General features: G+C 36.1%; 2 protein-coding genes across 4 annotated transcripts; both read right to left on the reverse strand.

Annotated features, from left to right (window-relative positions):
* Positions 1-6,820: 6,820 nt before the first annotated feature.
* On the reverse strand, positions 6,821-7,534 carry LOC145616959 (protein FAR-RED IMPAIRED RESPONSE 1-like). The gene is made up of 2 exons (XM_081671672.1): positions 7,286-7,534; positions 6,821-7,081 (listed from the first exon to the last, which is right to left on the reverse strand). Exons 1-2 carry the CDS (start codon positions 7,532-7,534, stop codon positions 6,821-6,823), a joined length of 510 nt encoding a protein of 169 aa, XP_081527798.1.
* A 2,200-nt stretch (positions 7,535-9,734) lies between these two features.
* LOC145618250 (uncharacterized) lies at positions 9,735-20,167 on the reverse strand. 3 transcript variants are annotated; one of them, XM_081673026.1, is made up of 8 exons: positions 20,095-20,167; positions 15,588-15,653; positions 14,156-14,306; positions 13,196-13,389; positions 12,906-13,022; positions 11,453-11,557; positions 10,970-11,029; positions 9,735-10,850 (listed from the first exon to the last, which is right to left on the reverse strand). In XM_081673026.1, the coding sequence occupies exons 4-7, from the start codon at positions 13,284-13,286 to the stop codon at positions 11,010-11,012; spliced, it is 333 nt and encodes a 110-aa protein (XP_081529152.1). In that variant the 5' UTR covers positions 13,287-13,389; positions 14,156-14,306; positions 15,588-15,653; positions 20,095-20,167; the 3' UTR covers positions 9,735-10,850; positions 10,970-11,009. The 3 variants fall into 3 exon arrangements, with proteins under 3 accessions (XP_081529152.1, XP_081529151.1, XP_081529150.1); XM_081673025.1 differs by adding an exon at positions 13,670-13,735 and having other exon boundaries at positions 9,735-11,029; XM_081673024.1 differs by having other exon boundaries at positions 9,735-11,029.
* Positions 20,168-20,170: the final 3 nt, after the last annotated feature.

Below are 20,170 nucleotides of genomic sequence, written 5' to 3' on the forward strand. Positions count from 1 at the left end.
ACAACTTTACCACATTGAGGTGGAGGAAATAGAAGATGAAGAAGAGGAGGTGGTAGAAAAAGAAATACAGGAAGGTTCTTAGTGTGCACACATTTCTGTCCAAGCTATGGATGGAGTTACTTCTTTTCAGACAATGAGAGTAGAAGGGCATCATGGGAAGAAGAAATTACAGCTTCTCTTGGATAGTGGCAGTACTCATAATTTTATAGATGCCAGAAAGGCATTGAAACTTGATTGCAAGGTGGAGAGTATCACACCACTCTGGGTCAAGGTTGCAGATGACAATCAGCTCAAATGTGAGCAGATTATTCATGGTTTCAAATGGAAGATGCAAGGGATTGAATTCTCAGCAGATGTCTTTTTACTACCTTTAAGTGGTAGTGACCTAGTGTTGGGCATTCAATGGTTTTCTCAAATAGGTCCTGTACTTTGGGATTTTGGCAAACTCACCGTGGAGTTTAAACATGGTGGCAAGAGAGTTAATTAAGCTCAGAGGTTCATCACCTAAGAGCTGGAAAATTGTTCAACCTCAGAAATTGCATAAACTCTTAACTCAAGAAGGAACCCTTTCAATGATGCAAATTCTACCAAGGAATGTGGAGTACGCACCTGTCAGTCTACAAAATACAGCACAAGATCCTACCCTTTTGTCTTTACTGGATCGATTTGAGGTGGTTTTTCAACCCATTCAAGGATTACCACCACTAAGGGAAGGGTTTGATCATGTTATTCCCTAAAAGGAAGGGACATATGCCATCAACTTAAGAGCTTTCAGGTACCCAGCTATGCAGAAGGATGTAATTGAGGAGATGGTACAGGAGTTGGTTGAGCAAGGGGTTATAAGACCTAGCAATAGTCCTTTTGCATCCCCAATTGTGCTAGTGAAGAAAAAAGATGGTGGGTGGAGAATGTGTGTCGATTATAGACACTTAAATAAGGCCACAATCAAAGATAGGTTCCCTATTCCTTTAATTGAAGAACTGCTAGATGAGTTACAGGGCACAAAATTTTGTTCTAAGATTGATCTCAAATCAGGGTATCATCAAATCAGAATGAACCCAAGTGACATACAGAAGACTGCTTTCAAGACTCACTCTGGTCACTTTGAGTATTTGGTAATGCCCTTTGACTTAACCAATGCTCCCTCCACATTTCAAGCTCTGATGAATCAATTATTCAAACCCTTGCTTAGAAAGAGTGTTCTTGTCTTTTTTGATGACATTTTGGTGTATAGTCCATCTTGGGTTGCTCATCTCAAGGATCTAGAAGTTGTCTTATGCATATTGAAGAACAATCACTTACATGCCAATCTCAAAAAGTGCTCTTTTGGGATGACTGAGATCCATTACTTAGGGCATGTAATCTCCCAATTTGGGGTAGCAACTGACCCAGAAAAGGTGCAGGCAATGTTAGAGTGGCCTAGACTTAAGACACTCAAGCAGCTAAGGGGTTTTCTGGGGTTAACTGGCTATTATAGAAGGTTTATAAAAGATTATGGCATAATCTGTAAACCTCTCACTTCACTTTTGAAAAAAGACAGCTTTACATGGACTGAGGATGCTGAGAATTCATTTAATCAGCTCAAGACTGCCATCACCACACCCCATGTCCTTGCCATGCCAGATTTCTCTAAACCTTTCACTATAAAAACTGATGCCTCGGGCAAGGGCATTGGTGCAGTTTTACTCCAAGAAGGACATCCTATCAACTTCTTAAGCTCTAAGTGACAAAAATATGTTGTTATCAGCATATGAGAGAGAACTTTTGGCTGTGGTGTTTGCAGTGAGAAAATGGCAACATTATCTACTATCTCAACCCTTCATCATTAAAACAGATCAACAGAGCCTTGAATACTTTCTAGAGCATAAGTTGGCAACCCCATTCCAGCAGAAATGGTTGTCTAAACTCATAGGTTTTGATTACACTGCTGAGTATAAATCTGGTGCTGAGAACAGGGCAACTGATGCCCTATCTAGGATCCCTGGTTATCAGTTGAATGTCATGGCCATTTCTAGTGTGCACTCTGAGCTTATGGATTAATTAAAACAATGTTGGCAGGAGGAAGAAAGTCTGTAGAAAATTATTTCAGAGCTGCAGCAAAGTGCTCACTCTCACAAGAACTATTCTTGGGACAATTTATGTCTTAAAAGGAAGGGGAAGCTGGTTATAGGTGCCTCACCAGTCCTAAGGGAGAGAATACTTAAGTGGCTGCATGATTCACCCCAAGGTGGGCATTCTGGAATAGAAGCCACTTACTAGAGAGTCAAGAGAATGTTCTACTGGAAGGGCATGAAAGGAGATATCAGATTTTATGTGAGGAAGTGTGGGGTCTGTCAAAGATGTAAGTATGACCCACAAGCTTATCCAGGACTTCTACACCCTTTACCCATTCCTGAAGCAATTTGGGAGGATGTTACAATGGATTTCATAGAAGGCCTTCCTAATTCATTTGGTAAGGAAGTTATTATGGTTGTCATTGACAGGTTAAGCAAATATGCCCACTTTGTGGCACTTTCACACCCTTTTTCAGCCATGACAGAAGCCCAGGCCTACCTTGATCACATTTTTAAGCTACATGGATTCCCTAAATCTATTATCTCTGATAGAGATAAGGTTTTTATCAGCTTATTCTGGTCTGAGTTCATGAAATTGCAAGGTGTACAGCATAGAATGTCTACAGCTTACCACCCTCAGACAGATGGTCAATCTGAGGTTCTCAACAGATGCCTAGAAACTTATCTCAGATGTATGTGCTTTGAAAAACCAAGTGAGTGGTCTAAATGGTTATCCCTAGCTGAATTCTGGTACAACACTACCTACCACACAGCCAGCAAGAAGACACCATTTGAGATTCTATACAATATTGCTCCACCCTTGCACAGACCTTACATTGCAGGATCATGTGTGGTGGATACTGTAGATCAAAGTCTACAGCAGAGGGATGCAACACTGAGAATGCTGAAGGAAAATCTACACAAGGCACAGAACAGAATGAAACAGTTATCTGACAAGCACAGGACAAAAAGAAATTTTGCAGTTGGAGATTGGGTTTATCTGAAACTACAACCATATAGGCAGATTACAGTGCAACAAAGGAGCAATGAAAAACTCTCTCCAAGGTTCTATGGACCCTATTTGATCATCAGGAAGATCGGACAGGTTGCCTACACTCTGCAGCTACCACCTACCTTAAAAATCCACCCAACATTTCATGTCTCTCTGCTTAAAAAGCACCATGGTCCCACACCAGATAACAATACCTGCCCATCCATCCCAAGCTTCCCTCAAGAACAAACACTCAAAAAATCCCCAATTGCTATGCTAGACAAACGCATTGTGAAGAAAGAGAACCATGCTGTAGTCCAATGGCTAATTCAATGGGATCAATTGCCAATCACTAGTAGAAAAATTGAAAAAGGCAACGCTCATTGGCCACCGGTTTTTGAAAACCGGTGGCTTAATTAAGTGGCGGGATGAGGCAAAGAACAATTGCCACCGGTTCAACCAAACCCGTGGCAAAAATTGGAAAGGCCACCGGTTTGAACCGGTGGCAATAATGAGTTTAAAAAAAAAAAAAAAAAACCGGGCTTAGTTAAAAAAAGAATAAAAAAAAAACAAACCCCCCCCCCCCCTTTATAAACCCCTAACCCTTATTTCCCTCTCCCTCAGCCTCTCTCCTTCACTATCCCCTCTCCTCCTTCTCTCTCCTCTCCTTCTCTCTCCTCCGAACTCACTCTCCTCTCGTCTCACCACCACCACCACCACCACACACCACTACTCCGAACTCACTCGTCTCTCCTTCTCTCTCCTCTCCTCTCCCTCGTCTCTCCTTCTCTCTCCTCACCCTCGTCTCTCCTTCCCTCTCCTCTCCGTCGTCTCGTCTCACCTACCGCCACCACGGCCGCCTCGCTCAGTGCATGCATGTCTTGATTATTCAAGGTTAGGGTTTATGGGTTTAATTATTTTTGGGTTTAATTATTCAAGGTTAGGGTTTATGGGTTTAATTATTTTTGTTAAATGTCTTGATTTTTTTTGGGTTTGATTGTTGTAATATTATTAGGAATTGATGGGTTTAATTGATTTTGATTCGTTTTTTTTTATTTTTAATTTCTGGGTTTTTTTTTTATTTTGAATCGATTCGATTTTGAATCGATTTTAATTTCTGGGTTTTTTTCGATTTTGAATCGATTTTAATTTCTGGGTTTTTTTCGATTTTGAATCGATTTTAATTTCTGGGTTTTTTTTTTTATTTTTAATTTCTGGTTTGTTTTTTTTGTTCTTGGGTTTTTGTTTTTAATTTTTTTGGTTTTTTTTTTCTGGATTTGATTTTATTCGATTATAAAGGGTACATGCAGTTGTTCTTGGTTTTTGTTTTTTTTTTCGCATCTTAATTATTTTAATCGATTTTTTTTTTTGGATCAGGTATATTGATTTAGATCTAAAATTGAAGAATCAAGCCGAAGAATCAAGAATCAAGATACAAGAATTTTGATTTTGATGTTGTAGTATTTTTTTATTATTTATATTGTAATTTTTTTTATATGTTGTAATTGTTCGGTTTTTTGTTTTTTTAGGAAATACTGATCGATTTTATTGGTCGATTTATATTGTAATTTTTTTTTGATTATATATTATAAATTTTCGATTACATTCATCGATATTGTTTGATTTGTATTTTGATGTTCTAATTTTTTTTTTATTTAATTGTTCTATTATATTTCTTTTTGAAAAAAGCCAAAAAAAAAAAAAAAAAAAAAAAAATTATATAACATGTACATTGCCACCGGTTAACCGGTGGCATTTATATTTAATACAAAAAAAAAATAAAGCGGGAATTGTTTTTTGCCATTGATTAACCGGTGGCAATACTAGATTTTGCCACCGGTTTTGAACCGGTGGCCTTTTATCCTAGGTTTTGCCACCCCCCCCCCCCCCCCACTGGCCACCGGTTCAAAACCGGTGGCAAAGGGGAGTTTTGAACCGGTGGCCAACTCCTTTTTTCGCCTAGTGAATTGAAGAAGCTACCTGGGAGGATGCTGTTTGGATTGAGGAGCAATATCCAGATTTTGATCCTTGGGGTCAAGGATCTCTTAATGGGCGAAGTATAGATGCAATTACAAGCATAGAAACTGAGCTGGAAAGATCAAGCAAGGAATTAGCTGAGGTGGAGCAAGATGAGCTTGGATGCAACAGTGAAAAAGTAGCTGGAAAGGAGGAAGGAATGGAACTGACAGTTGTCCAAGAGAAGGGAATGAGTACTGAAATTGAGGAGAATAATTATGAGAATATTACAGAAAGTTGTATTTTGTTTTCTAGCTAAGCTGTCCTATTACTAGCCGTTATGTTATTTTGTCTTTTGTAATCTGAGCTTATCAGCAATCTTCAAGGCTATTTAAGCCAAAATCTCTTGTAAGAATGGGCGTGCATAATGAAGGAAATCACTCCTCTTTTCTAATTATTTTCTCTCTCTAAACTCTCTATTGCGTACCTCAATTATTTCCACCAAAACCGCCCTGCTTTCCTTTGGCTGGTTTTCTGGTATAATTGCCAAGTCTCCATTTTGCTTGCAAAATCAGACTTGATTTTCTTAGAGCTATCATATTAGTTGCACAGTAATGAAATGAAATGAATTGATTAGAAGAATAATGTGTTGTGATCAGGTGGTGTTGTGTTTAGTTTGAAGATGATTAACTTACTGAATCCTGGGATGAAATGTGTTTTTGATGCGAATTGGACTTAATTCTACTGATAATAAGATGGGGTGATTACTATCTTGCGCAGTACCGGAAATGTTCTGTCTGTCTGTGACCCTCACAATTTCACTCTTCAGAAGTGTCTTGCTGTTATCCCTACTATTGTTTTCATCCATGACACTGTTTCGACCCTATAGAAGGTTGCATACTATGCGATATCTGATTGTTGCTTGTTGAATGTGGTGAGGGATGGGATGAATCTTGTGCATTACAAATACACTGTTTATCGCCAAGGTAGTCTTGCATTAGATGCTGCTTTAGGGGTTGACTCTTCTGTGCTCAAGGAGAGTGTCATTATTGTCTCAGAGTTTGTTGGATGCTTGCCATCTCTTAGTCGAGCAATAAGGGTCAATCCATGGAATGTGGAGGAAGAAGCTGAGGCAATGCTTCTGGCAATTAGTTTGACAGAGAAGGAGAAACAGCTGAGGCACAAAAATCATTTCAAGTATATTAGTTCTCATGATATTGCTTATTGGGCTAGGAGTTTCGACCAAGATCTTATGAGAGCTTGTGCCCTTTTCCATGAGGTGTTGGGATGTTGGCTTTGGTTTGAATTTCAGGCTTATTGCCCTGCCTCCTGACTTTAGGAAGCTCACAGTTAATCACATTAGAGCTACATATGCAAATTTAAACAGTAGGCTGATCTTGCTGGACTATGATGGAACTATGATTCCACAGACATCTGTTATTATGATACCTACTACTGAAGTTATGTCCCTCCTGAATAGTGTGTGCAATGATCCGAAAAATGCCGTCTTAATTGTAACATAAGGATCATGTGCCAACAAATTATTCCACGACACTCATAGTGTTTATAATCACATACAGCTTCATATGTGATCTTGTCAAAACACGCCCTATAGCATCTTCGTGCTTTCATTACTTCCGCTTTCCTTGCATATTTAGGCTTCACCCAAATATGATCATCAATTACAAACTCAACCATATTAATCCCTATTTCAATTTGATCCAAGCAACGCAAATACAAAATTTTAGTGCACTCCCGCTGCACTTCTTTGAATTTGGCGTCCGTATAGCACTTTTAGAACAATAACTCCGTTGGGAAATTAGTGACTTGGCCTGACATAATGCAGTGTGTTTGAGTCGGCTATCCTTTCAGCTTCCGCTCTAATCAACATAGCATCACAATACCGAACAACAAACTCAGAGAAGGTGGTGTTCTTGTCAACATATCCTTTAAAAAAATGGTTGAAACTCTCCGATCGTTGCGTTGTTTTCATTCCTGCCCAAAACAAATGCTTCAAATACGCAGGGATCCACATGTGCCTGTCCTCATACAGCCCTGTTCTCACAAATAACAGTATATCCTAGTATCAATCACATACAATGGACAATACAATCTTAGTATGGGTTTGAGTGTGACTATGTGTGTGAGTGTGACTATGAAACTGAAAATATCAAAGAACCTGAAACAATAACATTTAACATACAATTTGCACCACAAAAATGTCATACATTTAACCAACAAAGTAAAGTACTTTAGACATACCTTCAAGTCACTCATTGTTTACCAACTCGTAGTACAAAATTGCTTCCTCCCAACGATCAACAAATTCATCAACATCCAAACTGCCATAGATATTTTCCAACTCATCCTTTATTGCATCGAAGTCCTCAATCTTACCTAGGTACTTCCCAAACTTCTGAAGAATGTGACATATGCACCACCTGTGGCACGTATCAGGCATTGTGAGGTGTATAGCTTTCCGAATAGCAGGATCTTGATCGGTAAGGATAGCCAAAGGAGCTTTACCCCTCATGCAGTGCAACCATGTTCTGAAAACCCACTCATACGTCTCCTCGGTCTCCCGAGAGATTAAGGCACACCCAAACAATAAACTTTGCCCATGGTGGTTGACCACAAGGAATACCGCAAAAGGAAGATGAAATTTATTAGTCAAGTAGGTGCTATCAAAACACACTACATCGCAAAACTCCTCATATGCTGCCCTACTACGCGCATCTACCCATAGAACATCCTACAACGCACCATCCTTCCCAAACCTACATAGATGAAAAAATTTTGATTGTCTGAACTCATTTTGTTAAAGTATTCAATCATCCCATTAGCATCGCCCTCCGTAAGTTGAAGTTTCTTCTTCTCCTCGACTGCATATTCCAAGTCCTTTTGAGTAAAAGCCATCTCCTCCACTCCATTGCGCTCACGTGCAGAAGAACTATACATCTGGAATATTTTAACCCTAGACTTCTTCGCATTTTGTACCTGCTTCACCAAGTGACTGTTCTTTTCTAGCAACTCATGCTTCCGAAAGATCGATACGTCCTTCGCCTTTCTAGGTGTAACAATGTGACCATCATGCTCCAAATTCTGCTTTTGAATTACCCAATTCCTATCCTCATTCACACTAACATATATCTCAACTGGACAACCACATTTTTTTTATTTGCGCTTCAAAGCTGTTTCCTCATCATGTGCCAAACCTTCCTTTAAAATATCTACTTTACGCTTCCTTGAAGGTTTCTCGTAGCACTCACATATCCACTTTGCATTCCTTTTTCTGCTTACAACACCTTCCTTGTCCCAATTCCTTCTTCACCTTCCCCAAACTAGCTGCTACCCTAACAATACTAAACCCCCTCTGTCTACCATATCTCCAAAAATAGGTATCTACTTCTTCCCAACTACTAAATACCATGCCCACCGCAAGGGGTGGTATTTCTTCCTCCTCCTCCCCAAAAACAGTCTCAACCATCCCCCTATTCCTCTTAGGAGTTGTAAACCCTGATCCACTTGCACCTACATCTCCTACAACCTCTTTTGCTTCTTCCAACTCATCGTTTTCTAATCCCTGACCATCTCCCTCGCTTTCATCCTCATCTAAATACTCAAATTCTCCTTCACCATCTTCATCACTACTAATCAATTCACCCTCAACTCCTATTCCACCAACACATTCTTCTTCATAATCTTCATAATCAAGTCCAACATTAACACCTTATATCAATAAACCAAACTACACATAAATACACACCGTAACATACACATTGACAAATCAACTATATTGATCATATATTTCTGCACATACCACCATTAACAAACAGAATCAGAAAATCATTTCTACTGTCTTTGATGTTTATCATATGAATCAGATTGTAATAATAACATACCAGATCATATGAATCATTTCTACTGTCTTTGATATTTCAAGCCCCTTTAAAATACACATAGTGATAAAGTAGCTCCCATAGCCAACATTTTTAACAAAATTTACCAATAACTTTCAAATTACCATAATTATAAAAATTCATCATATTAACAGCAATTTGTTACATTACTATACATCCATTACTCTTTAATAACAGATCCACCAATAGTATGAACATTCGACAAACCCTAACCACAAATTCCTTCAATCAATTGATAATTAATAGCGTATAACAAATATAGTCAACAACAATTACAAATACTTACATTTTCACTATCAAACCGTAGCTCCCTCGCGCAGCCATGACCACCTTCCTCAACATCACGCATGGGTTCAGCTAAATCCACCCCAAATATATCCTCTAAACGATTTCGAATCTTCTCAATTGGAGTATCAAATTAATTGTTCGTCAAATCCACTCTAGGTTTATCAATGTCTTTCGAATTCAATTCTGGTTTCGCCTTCCCCCAATTAGAGTACCTTCAAACCCACCCCCTTTTCTGAGTCTTCCGAGAAGAAACAGAAAAATAAAAATAAAAAAAATTGATGCCTTTTGATTTCCCGCTCCTTATTTCGTTTCCCGTTATAAGATTAGTCAACTACTTGCTTAGTTATACATGTAAGCATACATGTTGGCATCTTTGAGCCCACTTCCTTACACCAACTTCAAAATATTCACAAAATTGCCATCCTGAGCTATGCAACAAGGGTTAATCCCGAACCCTAATCAGTTCCAAATCCATAGAAATGCAATATTATCAAAAATTCACAAGGAAAAAGAGATTGTGTACCATTTTACCAACTTAAGTCCACCAATTCAAATATACTCACATATTACCGATTTACATGTTTATTTTGATGAGGGTTTTGAACATTCATAATAACATTTGACTTGAATATTATAACAAAAGGTCTAATTGAGAAAATGTTTCAAACTTTCTACAATCATACTACTATTTTCTTTACATTTTAATTGAGCACTATAACCATTGTAACAAAAGATCTGATATGAGCAAAGTTTCAAACTTTCCACAAGATCATATCGTCAGAAAAGAGCGGAGTCCTAGGCTCCTAGCACCTCCACCTAGTATAATTGCAGCTACATCTTTGGGGTCTGCTTCTGAACTTTCAAAAAAAGCTGGCTCAAGTTCTGTACCCAAAAAAATTAACCCATTTTTGCAGTTATACTTGTAGAAATCAAACTAAACCATACACATTCAAACAAAAAGACAAACTTCTTAGAAATTAAGAATCAACCCAGAAAACATACCAGTTCTTTAACACTTAAATGAAAATTTGAGGTAAAAACAGAGAAAGCAACCCCACATTTAATGACCCTTTTACCCCTGTTATCAGTGCTTAAATTCCTGGAAAACGGAGCTTTCAGATCTCTAGTCCTTATATTTTGACTTATTCTTTCTCCGAAAACCACGTGTATCATCTAATATAGCAGCATAATTACTACACCGTAACCCATACTAACCAACATGAGCAAGGATTCCAAATGCCAAGTTGATGGCGATCCCATGATCACATATTCACATGTGTGAACAAAGCAGGAGCCTACAAGAATGTAACAAGATTTAGATAGCTATGAGGTGTGCTTCAATATATTGCAGAATACATAAAAATGAGCTATTATCAAACAATTTGCTAGGACATAACTCCTGGCATTTTCAAAAGGCTCCTTGAGCGGAGCAGATGAAACCTTAATTTCAGGATTTTCTTCAGAAGATGAACTCTTAGATAGAACTTAGCCCATTTTGAAAGGTGAGGCTGCACATTCCGAGGTTGATGTTCTGCAGCACTCTCCATAAGCGGGTAAAGAGCCTAAACTCTTTGAGTATTTAGCATTCTTTGAGCTTGAACTTGCTAAAGAGCCTCCTCCTCGATCTCCTCCTCTTTTTCTCTGAAATTTAACAAAGCAGGCCAACAGTAGGAAATATGATCATTCTCATAATCAGCTATAAACCAATCAGAATTAGCTGTCCTTGCCCTTGGATCAAATCTCATGTCTGAATTATTTACTTTATTTTGCTTCAAAATGTCAGCTAACATGACGCCAAACTCATCCTTCCAATTCCCCACCTAATTTTAGGAAGAAAAAAACACATTCAGAACAAAATGTATATTTTAATGCCCCGTGAGCATTGATTGTGTACAATCAAAATACCAAGTAGCAAAAATCCTACAAAAAACAGAAAGCTCATAATCCTCGGATACTGTTTGAAGCCCACATGTACACAAACTGGAATAGACCAATAAAATTAATGCAAAGAGTAATAAATCATCTTAAAATACTTCTTATTACTACCAAGAAACTCAAACTAGTCACATATATTACAATTTATGCAGAGGAAGATAATCCTATGCTGCCACATGAACTACACATGATCATAAACGCTAGGTATTGCCTGTTTGTAACCTTAAGCAGACACCAAAGACGCAAAGGGATAACAGGTATAAATTACTATGAGATGATTCAACAGGAAACAGAGACTAAATACATACCGATGTGAAGAGAACTGTAGACACGAAAGACCGGAGCATATAAAGAGAAACAGCAGCAGCAGCTACAGTTACAGGCAGTCTTGCAACTGGCCTTGGAACAGCATCCTGACAAACAAAAAGAAATTAAGAGAGGTTAAAAGTTCTGTTGCTTTCTCTCTTCTAAAGGTGAATAGTTGACACTTCATTTTGGACAAGTGGACAACACAATGGAAAATAAATCATACTATAGATAGTATCGCAAATTAAAAACTTGGATTAGTATCAGTGGACAAGTGGAACTCACATACAGTGCAGGATAGCACATTGCGCTACCAACTAAGCTAATAGCCTTCAATTCACATGAATCAATATAATGTAATTTTTGATACCCAACTATCCCAAAACAAACAAAATTCATAACATGCCATAGTTGAGCTAACAGATTTGATGCATTTAAAATTTCAAATCATAACCAAAACTCAACAGTTGAGTTCAGAAACAGCATATCACACAAATAAAAAACGTCTCAAAACTTCACTTAAAATCTCTCAAAACCACCCAAAAAGTACGAAAAGCAACTGCTGCATCAAGAGTCAAACTTTAAACCAAGAACTTCAATTACTTAACTTACCCAATTGACAAGTATACAGGTTGTACCCTACTGAGAAGAAGAAGAATTTTAAAGAAAAAGCAAAGTTCACAAGTGCCATTCAGATAATGGAGCAAAGGAGTTTTAGCCATATCTAATGCAATCTTAACAAAGGAGTAGCGACTTTAGCGAAACCCCTTTAATCTGATACTAATCTAGTGTCTAACCCTTTTGAAATCTCAAGTTTCACAATTAGTAGTCAACTTATCCCAATACCCTCACGAGTCTTGCTCCAATTAATGGTGGTAATGGAAATTGTTTTGTATGTAAATATGCAGAGAAAGCCGTATAGTAATACAAATTTATTTTCAATTACCTCCCAAGTATGTGTTTTGCTTTGTAAATTTCCATGAGCACTTGTTACCTTATTAGAGGTTGTTTGAGTGCTAATGGATGGAAGTTAATGAAGAGAAAAACACAGAAGGTGAAACTGTTATCATGATCATTGTCACGAGACTTTACCAACAAATTCACTTATAAACTCAGTACCATTATTGTCATTAATTATCACCTATAGTTAAGGCCCTATAGGAAATAGCTCATTCACATTCAAACGGATTGTAACAAAATAAAGACTTTCCTATCATACATTCGTATGAACCAAATAGGGGAAAGAAAAGGCATACATAGAATTCAGCATTGGACCACTGCTGAAGTGATTTCACATGGCTTAGCTTGTCAATCCAGGAGCTGCCACAAAAGTGATAAGTATCTTATGGGTGAGAGACTAACCGCTCATGTGTGTGCCTCTGTGTGAGAGAAAGACAGAGAGAGAGGGAGAAAGATAGATATGGAGAGGAAGGAAGACTGGAAGAGAATACGAACCAGGGTCAATGGGGGCAACTGCTGTCACTGAAATTGTCTGAGTATCAGAACCAACATCAGCTCGCAAAATTTTGCCCAAATCTATGGGTTCCGGTTCATAAATTGATTTGTTGGCACCTAGAAACAGAACTAGATAACTAAGCAAAATAACCTACAAGATTAGAGAGCTGTAATGATATACTGAAATCACCAAATCATGAGTAACAGAAATCAATAATTTTGTTGATTTTTTTCTTTTTTTTTTTTGCTTCCAACTTTCATATCAAAATCAAATTGAACCCAAGAATCACCTTCAATAGAAGAAAAAACAAGATAAATTGAGTACAAAATATGTCTTTCCGAACTTCCCATGCTGGAAAGTGTAGCACATTGAGTCAACATATCAGCAAAGACAGGATTCCTGCCAGAACTTGAAGGAATGCTGTAACCGGTTCTCCTGATGCATGCTTTGATATATTGTCTTCTCTAAGAAACCAACCACCACCTGATATGGGCATCAAAAATGAAAATGCACATGATTTAACAAAACCTAAATACAGAGTAAAATCAAGCAACCTCACAAGTTAGAACAACATAAATCACATTCTTCCATGCTCCGTGACATTTGAATAGTTGGGTCTCATAGTTTCAACAGAGTCAAGACTTAACAAAGACTAATCAACTAATTTCACCAGCATTAGTAAGGGTGAAGAATTTATAACTTGTTGGACATTGGTTGACATTACAAAATAGAAATGAATCATTCTATGAAGAGCAATATGCACCTATGAAAAGTAGCACGATTCACGACAGAACCATCAGGACTAAGGGCCAGGTCACTTGAAGATGGACTACAGGAGGAAAGGTACAAGTTAGAGTAAAAGATCATAAAGATGGATTGTTTGTCCACAAAAACCGTCTGGACTTGAACTTGATATTAAATTGCATATACACTGATCTTGACAATAACAGTTCTCACGGCAGCATGACAACAATATGATACAATAAACATCCTAAATTGAGAATAAACATCGTTGTAAGCAATCAAACATTCCTTTTAAACAGAAAATACCATGATACGATTAGAGTTTCTAGTCCTAATTGACGCTTAAAGTAAAGCCTAATTCGCAATTCACATCATTTTAAAATTCAAATGTTCAATTAGGTGAGCTGAGCACTGAACACACAATTGTTTGATAAGGTGGTAATAAAGCAGCAACATAGCTGACAAAACAATTTGAAATTATTTTACCCCGGCATATGCAACTCACCAATCAGCCTAATTGGCAGCATTTTGCAATGCTTGAAAATATTTCTTGTAGTAATGCTGATAAAAACTTTGCATCTCCCAAGCATAATCTTTATGTCACTTGTTTTGGTAACATATCTTTGGAAGCCCTCTCGATCGCAGCTAATCAAACACTGAAATTAGTAGGGAGGTAAGCATTGATTTTTAATTTTTTTTATGCTGCAACAATTTCCATTCCAAGTACTGAATATAGTTATTATTTGCATAATTACATAATATAATAAATAAAATACAAAAAAAAAAAAGAGAGAGAACAAATGAATGATTAGGAATGAGAATATGTGCATTTTCAAGTAAAGTCAATTGAATAAAACCCAATGGCTTCTGCCTACAAGAGATCAATAATATCTAACAACATAACATTCTCTTCAAGCCTACAAAATCAAATTCTGATGATTTAACGAATAGATAATTTTATTCTTACTCCGTGCATAGATTATTTTCTAATGAGTTCATTATTTACTTGACACAAAATTTTCTTGGTTAACTACGTAGATCAAGCCTGGAATAAAAGCAACAAGAATTAGAAATGAAATACCCAAAATCTGGGAAATGAGAAATATATGTATATCTTGAAGACATCAAAAGGGGGAAATTGCAATAGGAAGATGAGCAATAATAGTAGGCAGAGGTGCCATCATCATCAATAAATCTAACAGAGAAAATCCCAAATAATTTATTTTGTAAAATTGAACTGAAACCTGAAAATTGAACATTAATCAATGAAAATCCCCAAAATCTGACGAAGAAACCGCAATTTTGATTTTAGTAAAAGTCACAGATTCAACTCAAAAAACCGAAAATACTTACAATCAATAAAGAACGAAGAAATTGTTCTATGCTCCATTAACAAAACTTTATTGAAAAAAATAAAAACTTTTGATTGCTTATCATCTTTAAGTGCACCCTATAGAGGTTTAGCTCTTCATAAATGTTCCAGATGAGAAATGTAACCACAAATACAGAATTAAGTTAATATGTGAGGGGGTTATAACATAAGGAAATAAATTAATGAAAACTGAAATATTTCAGAGTAATGACCAGTAAAAATTAAACAAAACCCAGTGAATAAAGCATTACAGAAACATAGAAAAATTAGCACATAAACCAAAATCTAATCCCAGAATTCCTATCAAGAATCATAATTTAGCACCCACAACGGTAACACAATCACCAAATTATGAAAACAATCACCCAGAAATATTATTTTGTATAGTTTAGCTTTTGCCTTTATACAATCAGAGTTGGGATATACAGCTATCTCCTGATTTTTCCTCTTGTCTAACCTTATTATGCATGGATCAGATTCAGAATTTCAAACTAAATTTGACAGGTGCACAGCACATATTAACTTATTAACAAAAAATAACAATTGGAGAATGAATCAAATTAACCTTCTATATGAAACAAATTGGATAAAGACATCAGCGGTGGGATGTTCAGCAGAAGCTGCTTCAATGCTGGCAAAAAAAAAAAAAAGAAAGGAAAACCAAATGAGCAAACAAAGATAAAAGAATTTTGTTCATCCATTTAGACCAACAAGTCACAATGTTAGATACTAAAAATACAGCAACATTAATTGAAAATGATAGTATAAACCATGCTATTTGACAAACTAATACTATTAGATCAAGGAGCCAAAAAATGAATAATAGACAAAGTTCCTTAAGTTTTAAAAAATACAATGAATGATACCCATATGATGCTACTAATGATTTCACCAACCAATATGTTCCTCATTCTAAATTTGAGAATTTAATCACCAAAAAAAGTCCATATCCATGAAATATCCTACCATATATTCTATACTTCAATAACTTCGGTCCAAAATCTTTGATTCTAGTATTGGGACAACTAAATGAAGATTCAAGATGCAAAGTAGGCTGGTTTTTAATGGCATACAATCAGAAGCCTAAAGTAAGAAGTCGTAATTTATGTTGGAGTTGTAATGCATTAGAATAATTGAAGGCCATGGAGGATCAAGGAACTCTCTTAATGCTGTTCTTTCATTGGCCTGTAACCTTTTGACTTCATTTACTGTTCAAGATTTCCATTTAAGCAAAAATCATCGGAAAAAAAACAATAAAAATGGGATTTTTACATGAGAACAAGTTTCGGCAAAATAAGCTTTAAATAGAATAAAAAGTGAAAGCATGAGCTCAAAGCTGACGAAACAGCAATGAAATTCAACAAAGCCAACAAAAATAATTTAAAAAGATTATTGGAGCAAGGGAGAATATCATAAAAGTCAAAAAAAATGATATTAGCTAGAGTGCTTTTGAATGTAAAAGAACAATTGAACATACTCAACTAACAGAAGAGCCAAAGAGGCTAGCTAAAGCTTAGTTTTAAAAGGCGCACCAAGGTGCAAATGGTCCTTGCAGCCTAGGCGCAAAGCGAAGGCGCGCGCCTTTTGTATGCAAGGCGCATGAATTTATATATTTATTTCAAATTATTTTTTACTTTGATTGTACTTAATACCAATTAAACAGATTCATAATAAATTAAATAATGATATATTTAAAGCTAAGGTAGTCTGAATTTGAAAAAGTGTCCACCATTCTTCAATTTATAACTTAAACCTAAGGGTTCGTTTGGTATCGTTGTGTTTTTATGTTTTTTGGTTTCTTGTTTTTTAAAAGTATATTATATATGTCACATAATGAATCAAAAATTATTTAGACTTATTAAAATTATGATAATTTTGAAAACTGACAACTAAAAAGTGGAAACACCTTTTTCTTGTTTCCTGGTTTTTAGTTTTCAGAAAAACTGAAAACTGAAAACAAAAAATGATGCCAAACAAGCCCTTAGTAATTTTCCTTGAGGAGCAAAGGCGCAGAGGCGCGCACCTTCCGTAGGTGACTGAGCCTCGACTAGCTAAAGCCCATTTCCCAGGGAACAAGACGCGCCTAGAGGCGCGCTTTTTAAAACCAAGAATTGAAGAGAAACCAGGTATAAGTTCTTAAGTTCTTAATTTCTTGAAGTTTCCTCAGAGAAGCAAGCCAAGAATCCTACACTAATTAAACGACATTTAAAATGAGAACTGCATTTAATGTTCAGGTTACTGAAAACCTCTAATATCTGCATATATACCCTAACAATCAGCTCTTTGTAGCTAAAACAACGAAAACCGTATCAAGAAGTCGAATGCAAGCGAAAAAACCAGCTCAATTATGCAAGCAGCAAGCTACATCACAATGTCAATTGGCAACAACCTAAAAATAACACTGGCATAAAAACCCAGAAATGAAAACCAAATCTAACCCTAACAACCCCTCGGATTGCATCAAAATCAGCATAAATTGAAGCATTTCAGCTCAATGATTAACAAAATTATAATTATGCACTAACTTTCCCTAAAAAAAAAAAATAAAAAAAAAAAAATAAATAAAAAAAAAAAGGTACACCAGAAAGTAAAAAACCAACCCATTAAACCAAACCCATAATACAAACAAACCCAGAAAACTTTAACCAATTGCACAAATTAATAGCCACATAAAATTCAGAAAACTAACCGAAAACTCGGTCAGAAATTTCGAGAAGCCGATCAGGTGGCTTCCTACAGAAGAATCCTATGGTGGGTTAAAGCACCTACTTGCAAACAACTAAAATTGATATCCACTCGAAATCAAACAAATCTAAGTTTAAATAATATCACCTTAGACGATAGCCTCCATTGTTGTAGCTTTTATTTGCATCAACTCAAATTCATGATTGTAACCGCAGAAGAAACACTTTGTAGAAAGAAATTTAACCACCGCCATAGTTTACGTGTGCGAATTAGGCAGGAAAAGGAAAGGTAGAGAGGAAAACCAGGAAAAGGAAAGGAAGGGACAAAGCCACGCAAGTAACAAGGAGGGTATTACACTGTTACTAAGCTACAGTAACAGAAATGAACAGTACATGAACTACTTACATTTAAGGATTGGGGGATAAATTACTCTAAGATTAGTCATTTGAATGTTTGAGGCAAAAAAAGTCTGAAGTTCTTTATGGACAATGCCACACCAATATTAGTTTAGGTTGGACCAAAATCACAAGCACATTGCTTGAAATACTTTTCAAAGCATGATATATTCAGAATCAAGCCATGCAACAATGCAAGCTACCAAAAAAATCTCTTAGCCAGCAAAGAGACAATCACTTTAATGTATTGGACTCAATATAGCTAATAGGTATGCAACTATCCTATCACAAACTAAAAAGCTTCATAATGTGCAACTGAGTAGGCAAAACTCACTTTCAATTTCACTACAAAACACAACACCAAGACATAGGCACATAGCCAAGATCAATAAAAAATAGAGGCATCAAGACTGACTATATTGAACATGAATGGACAAATCAAATTGGTAATACTCAATCCCGTAACATGATCACATGTGTAACGAGTAGTTACAAGGAATAATGGTGAAAGATAAGGAAAAAAAAAAAGGTATTCTAGCTCAACCACCAAACCCTAACAAGTTACGTGAACACAAAAGGCACGTGTTTCAGTACAAGAAAGCCAGAAAATATTGTTGCAATATTGGTGTTATATGCAGCCAATTGCTTCCCAAGCTCTGGGAATAAGGTTCTGTGAAATAAGTGATTCACATATCCCATGCGAATAAATCTTTCCATCAGAGCATAGTAGACGAATACAAACTCAGAAAGTTTGGCCATGGATATACTCCATATCAAATTTCTCTCTCCCTATCCTAAACAACAAATCCATGACCAAGCATTACTAAGACTAGTCTAATGAAATATAAGTGGCACTGCAAAAAGTGACCCACTTACTAGAGATTAATTACTCATCACAATTCTCTCTGGTCATAACAATCTACTTCAGCAATTTTACCTACCTATTCAAAAGCCTCTATAGCACGATCTACAAATGGTGGAAATTGGGATCTAATCCTTAAATGATTACTTAATGTCAAAACAGAAAAGCCTTGGAAAAGCACTATTGATAAATCTATTGTATAATTTAAGTGTCATTTTTCCACTTTTAACCACAGAACTCAAAACTCTTAATCCTCAACTTCTGTTCACTTTACTTCTTTTTTTTTTTTTTTACCTATCATTTTCCATTATAACTTCCTATTCTATAACTTCCACTAAACAAATTCAATAACTCCCATAATCATATTTGCAAAAAAAAAATTAATAATACCGTAGTAATAAGAAAAACTTTAATATATACAATTAATATACTCCAGTGATTTATATATTTTTAGCTCTCCAAGAATGTTGTAGTGACATAATTCAATGACCTTGTTATATATTACTTCAGAAAACTTGAATAACAACATGATAAACATAACAATTGTTAAATTGACATCAATATAGCCTTATAGTTTCTTAATTATAGTCCACAAACCACCCATAAAATAAATCCTACTCACTAAAAAATAATTTGGGTTATAGATTAAGTAGACCATTTATAGAGTTAAGAAAGCATTACACTATAAATGACTCATGAATTCAAGTCAATGGCTATAAAATCAAAAGCGACAATTAAACAATTTACAATCCATTTATGAATTTTATAAATCCTTTTACCATATCACTTTCTTCCTGCAATTATTGACAATGCTACAATCCAATGCACTTAAATCATGTAAAAGTAACTACGTATACGAAGAATTTCAATGCAAACAAAGCTAAATTTTAAAATTAAGAATATAGCAGCAGCTAGAACATGGAGTAATCACTAAAAACCCTCAATTAGCTAATTTAACACTATAATTTAAAATCATACGTTCGAAAAATTTAACACTAGCTGACTAGCGCCTGTGATTCAAAATCATCACATTATAGCAGACAAAAATCCCAATGTTTACAATTCAAGATCTAATTTGACCCAAACTGAATTATTAATCCAAAAATTGAAAATCAAAATCATAAACTCACCTTCTGCCATTGTTAGCTTGAAAGCTGCAGTCGCCGGTAGGCTTAGGAGAGGAAGTAACCTAGGAGCAGGGAGGAC

The sequence above is a fragment of the Chenopodium album genome, chromosome 26 (genome assembly GCF_948465745.1).
Source record: "Chenopodium album chromosome 26, dcCheAlbu1.1, whole genome shotgun sequence".
Lineage (NCBI taxonomy): Eukaryota > Viridiplantae > Streptophyta > Magnoliopsida > Caryophyllales > Amaranthaceae > Chenopodium > Chenopodium album.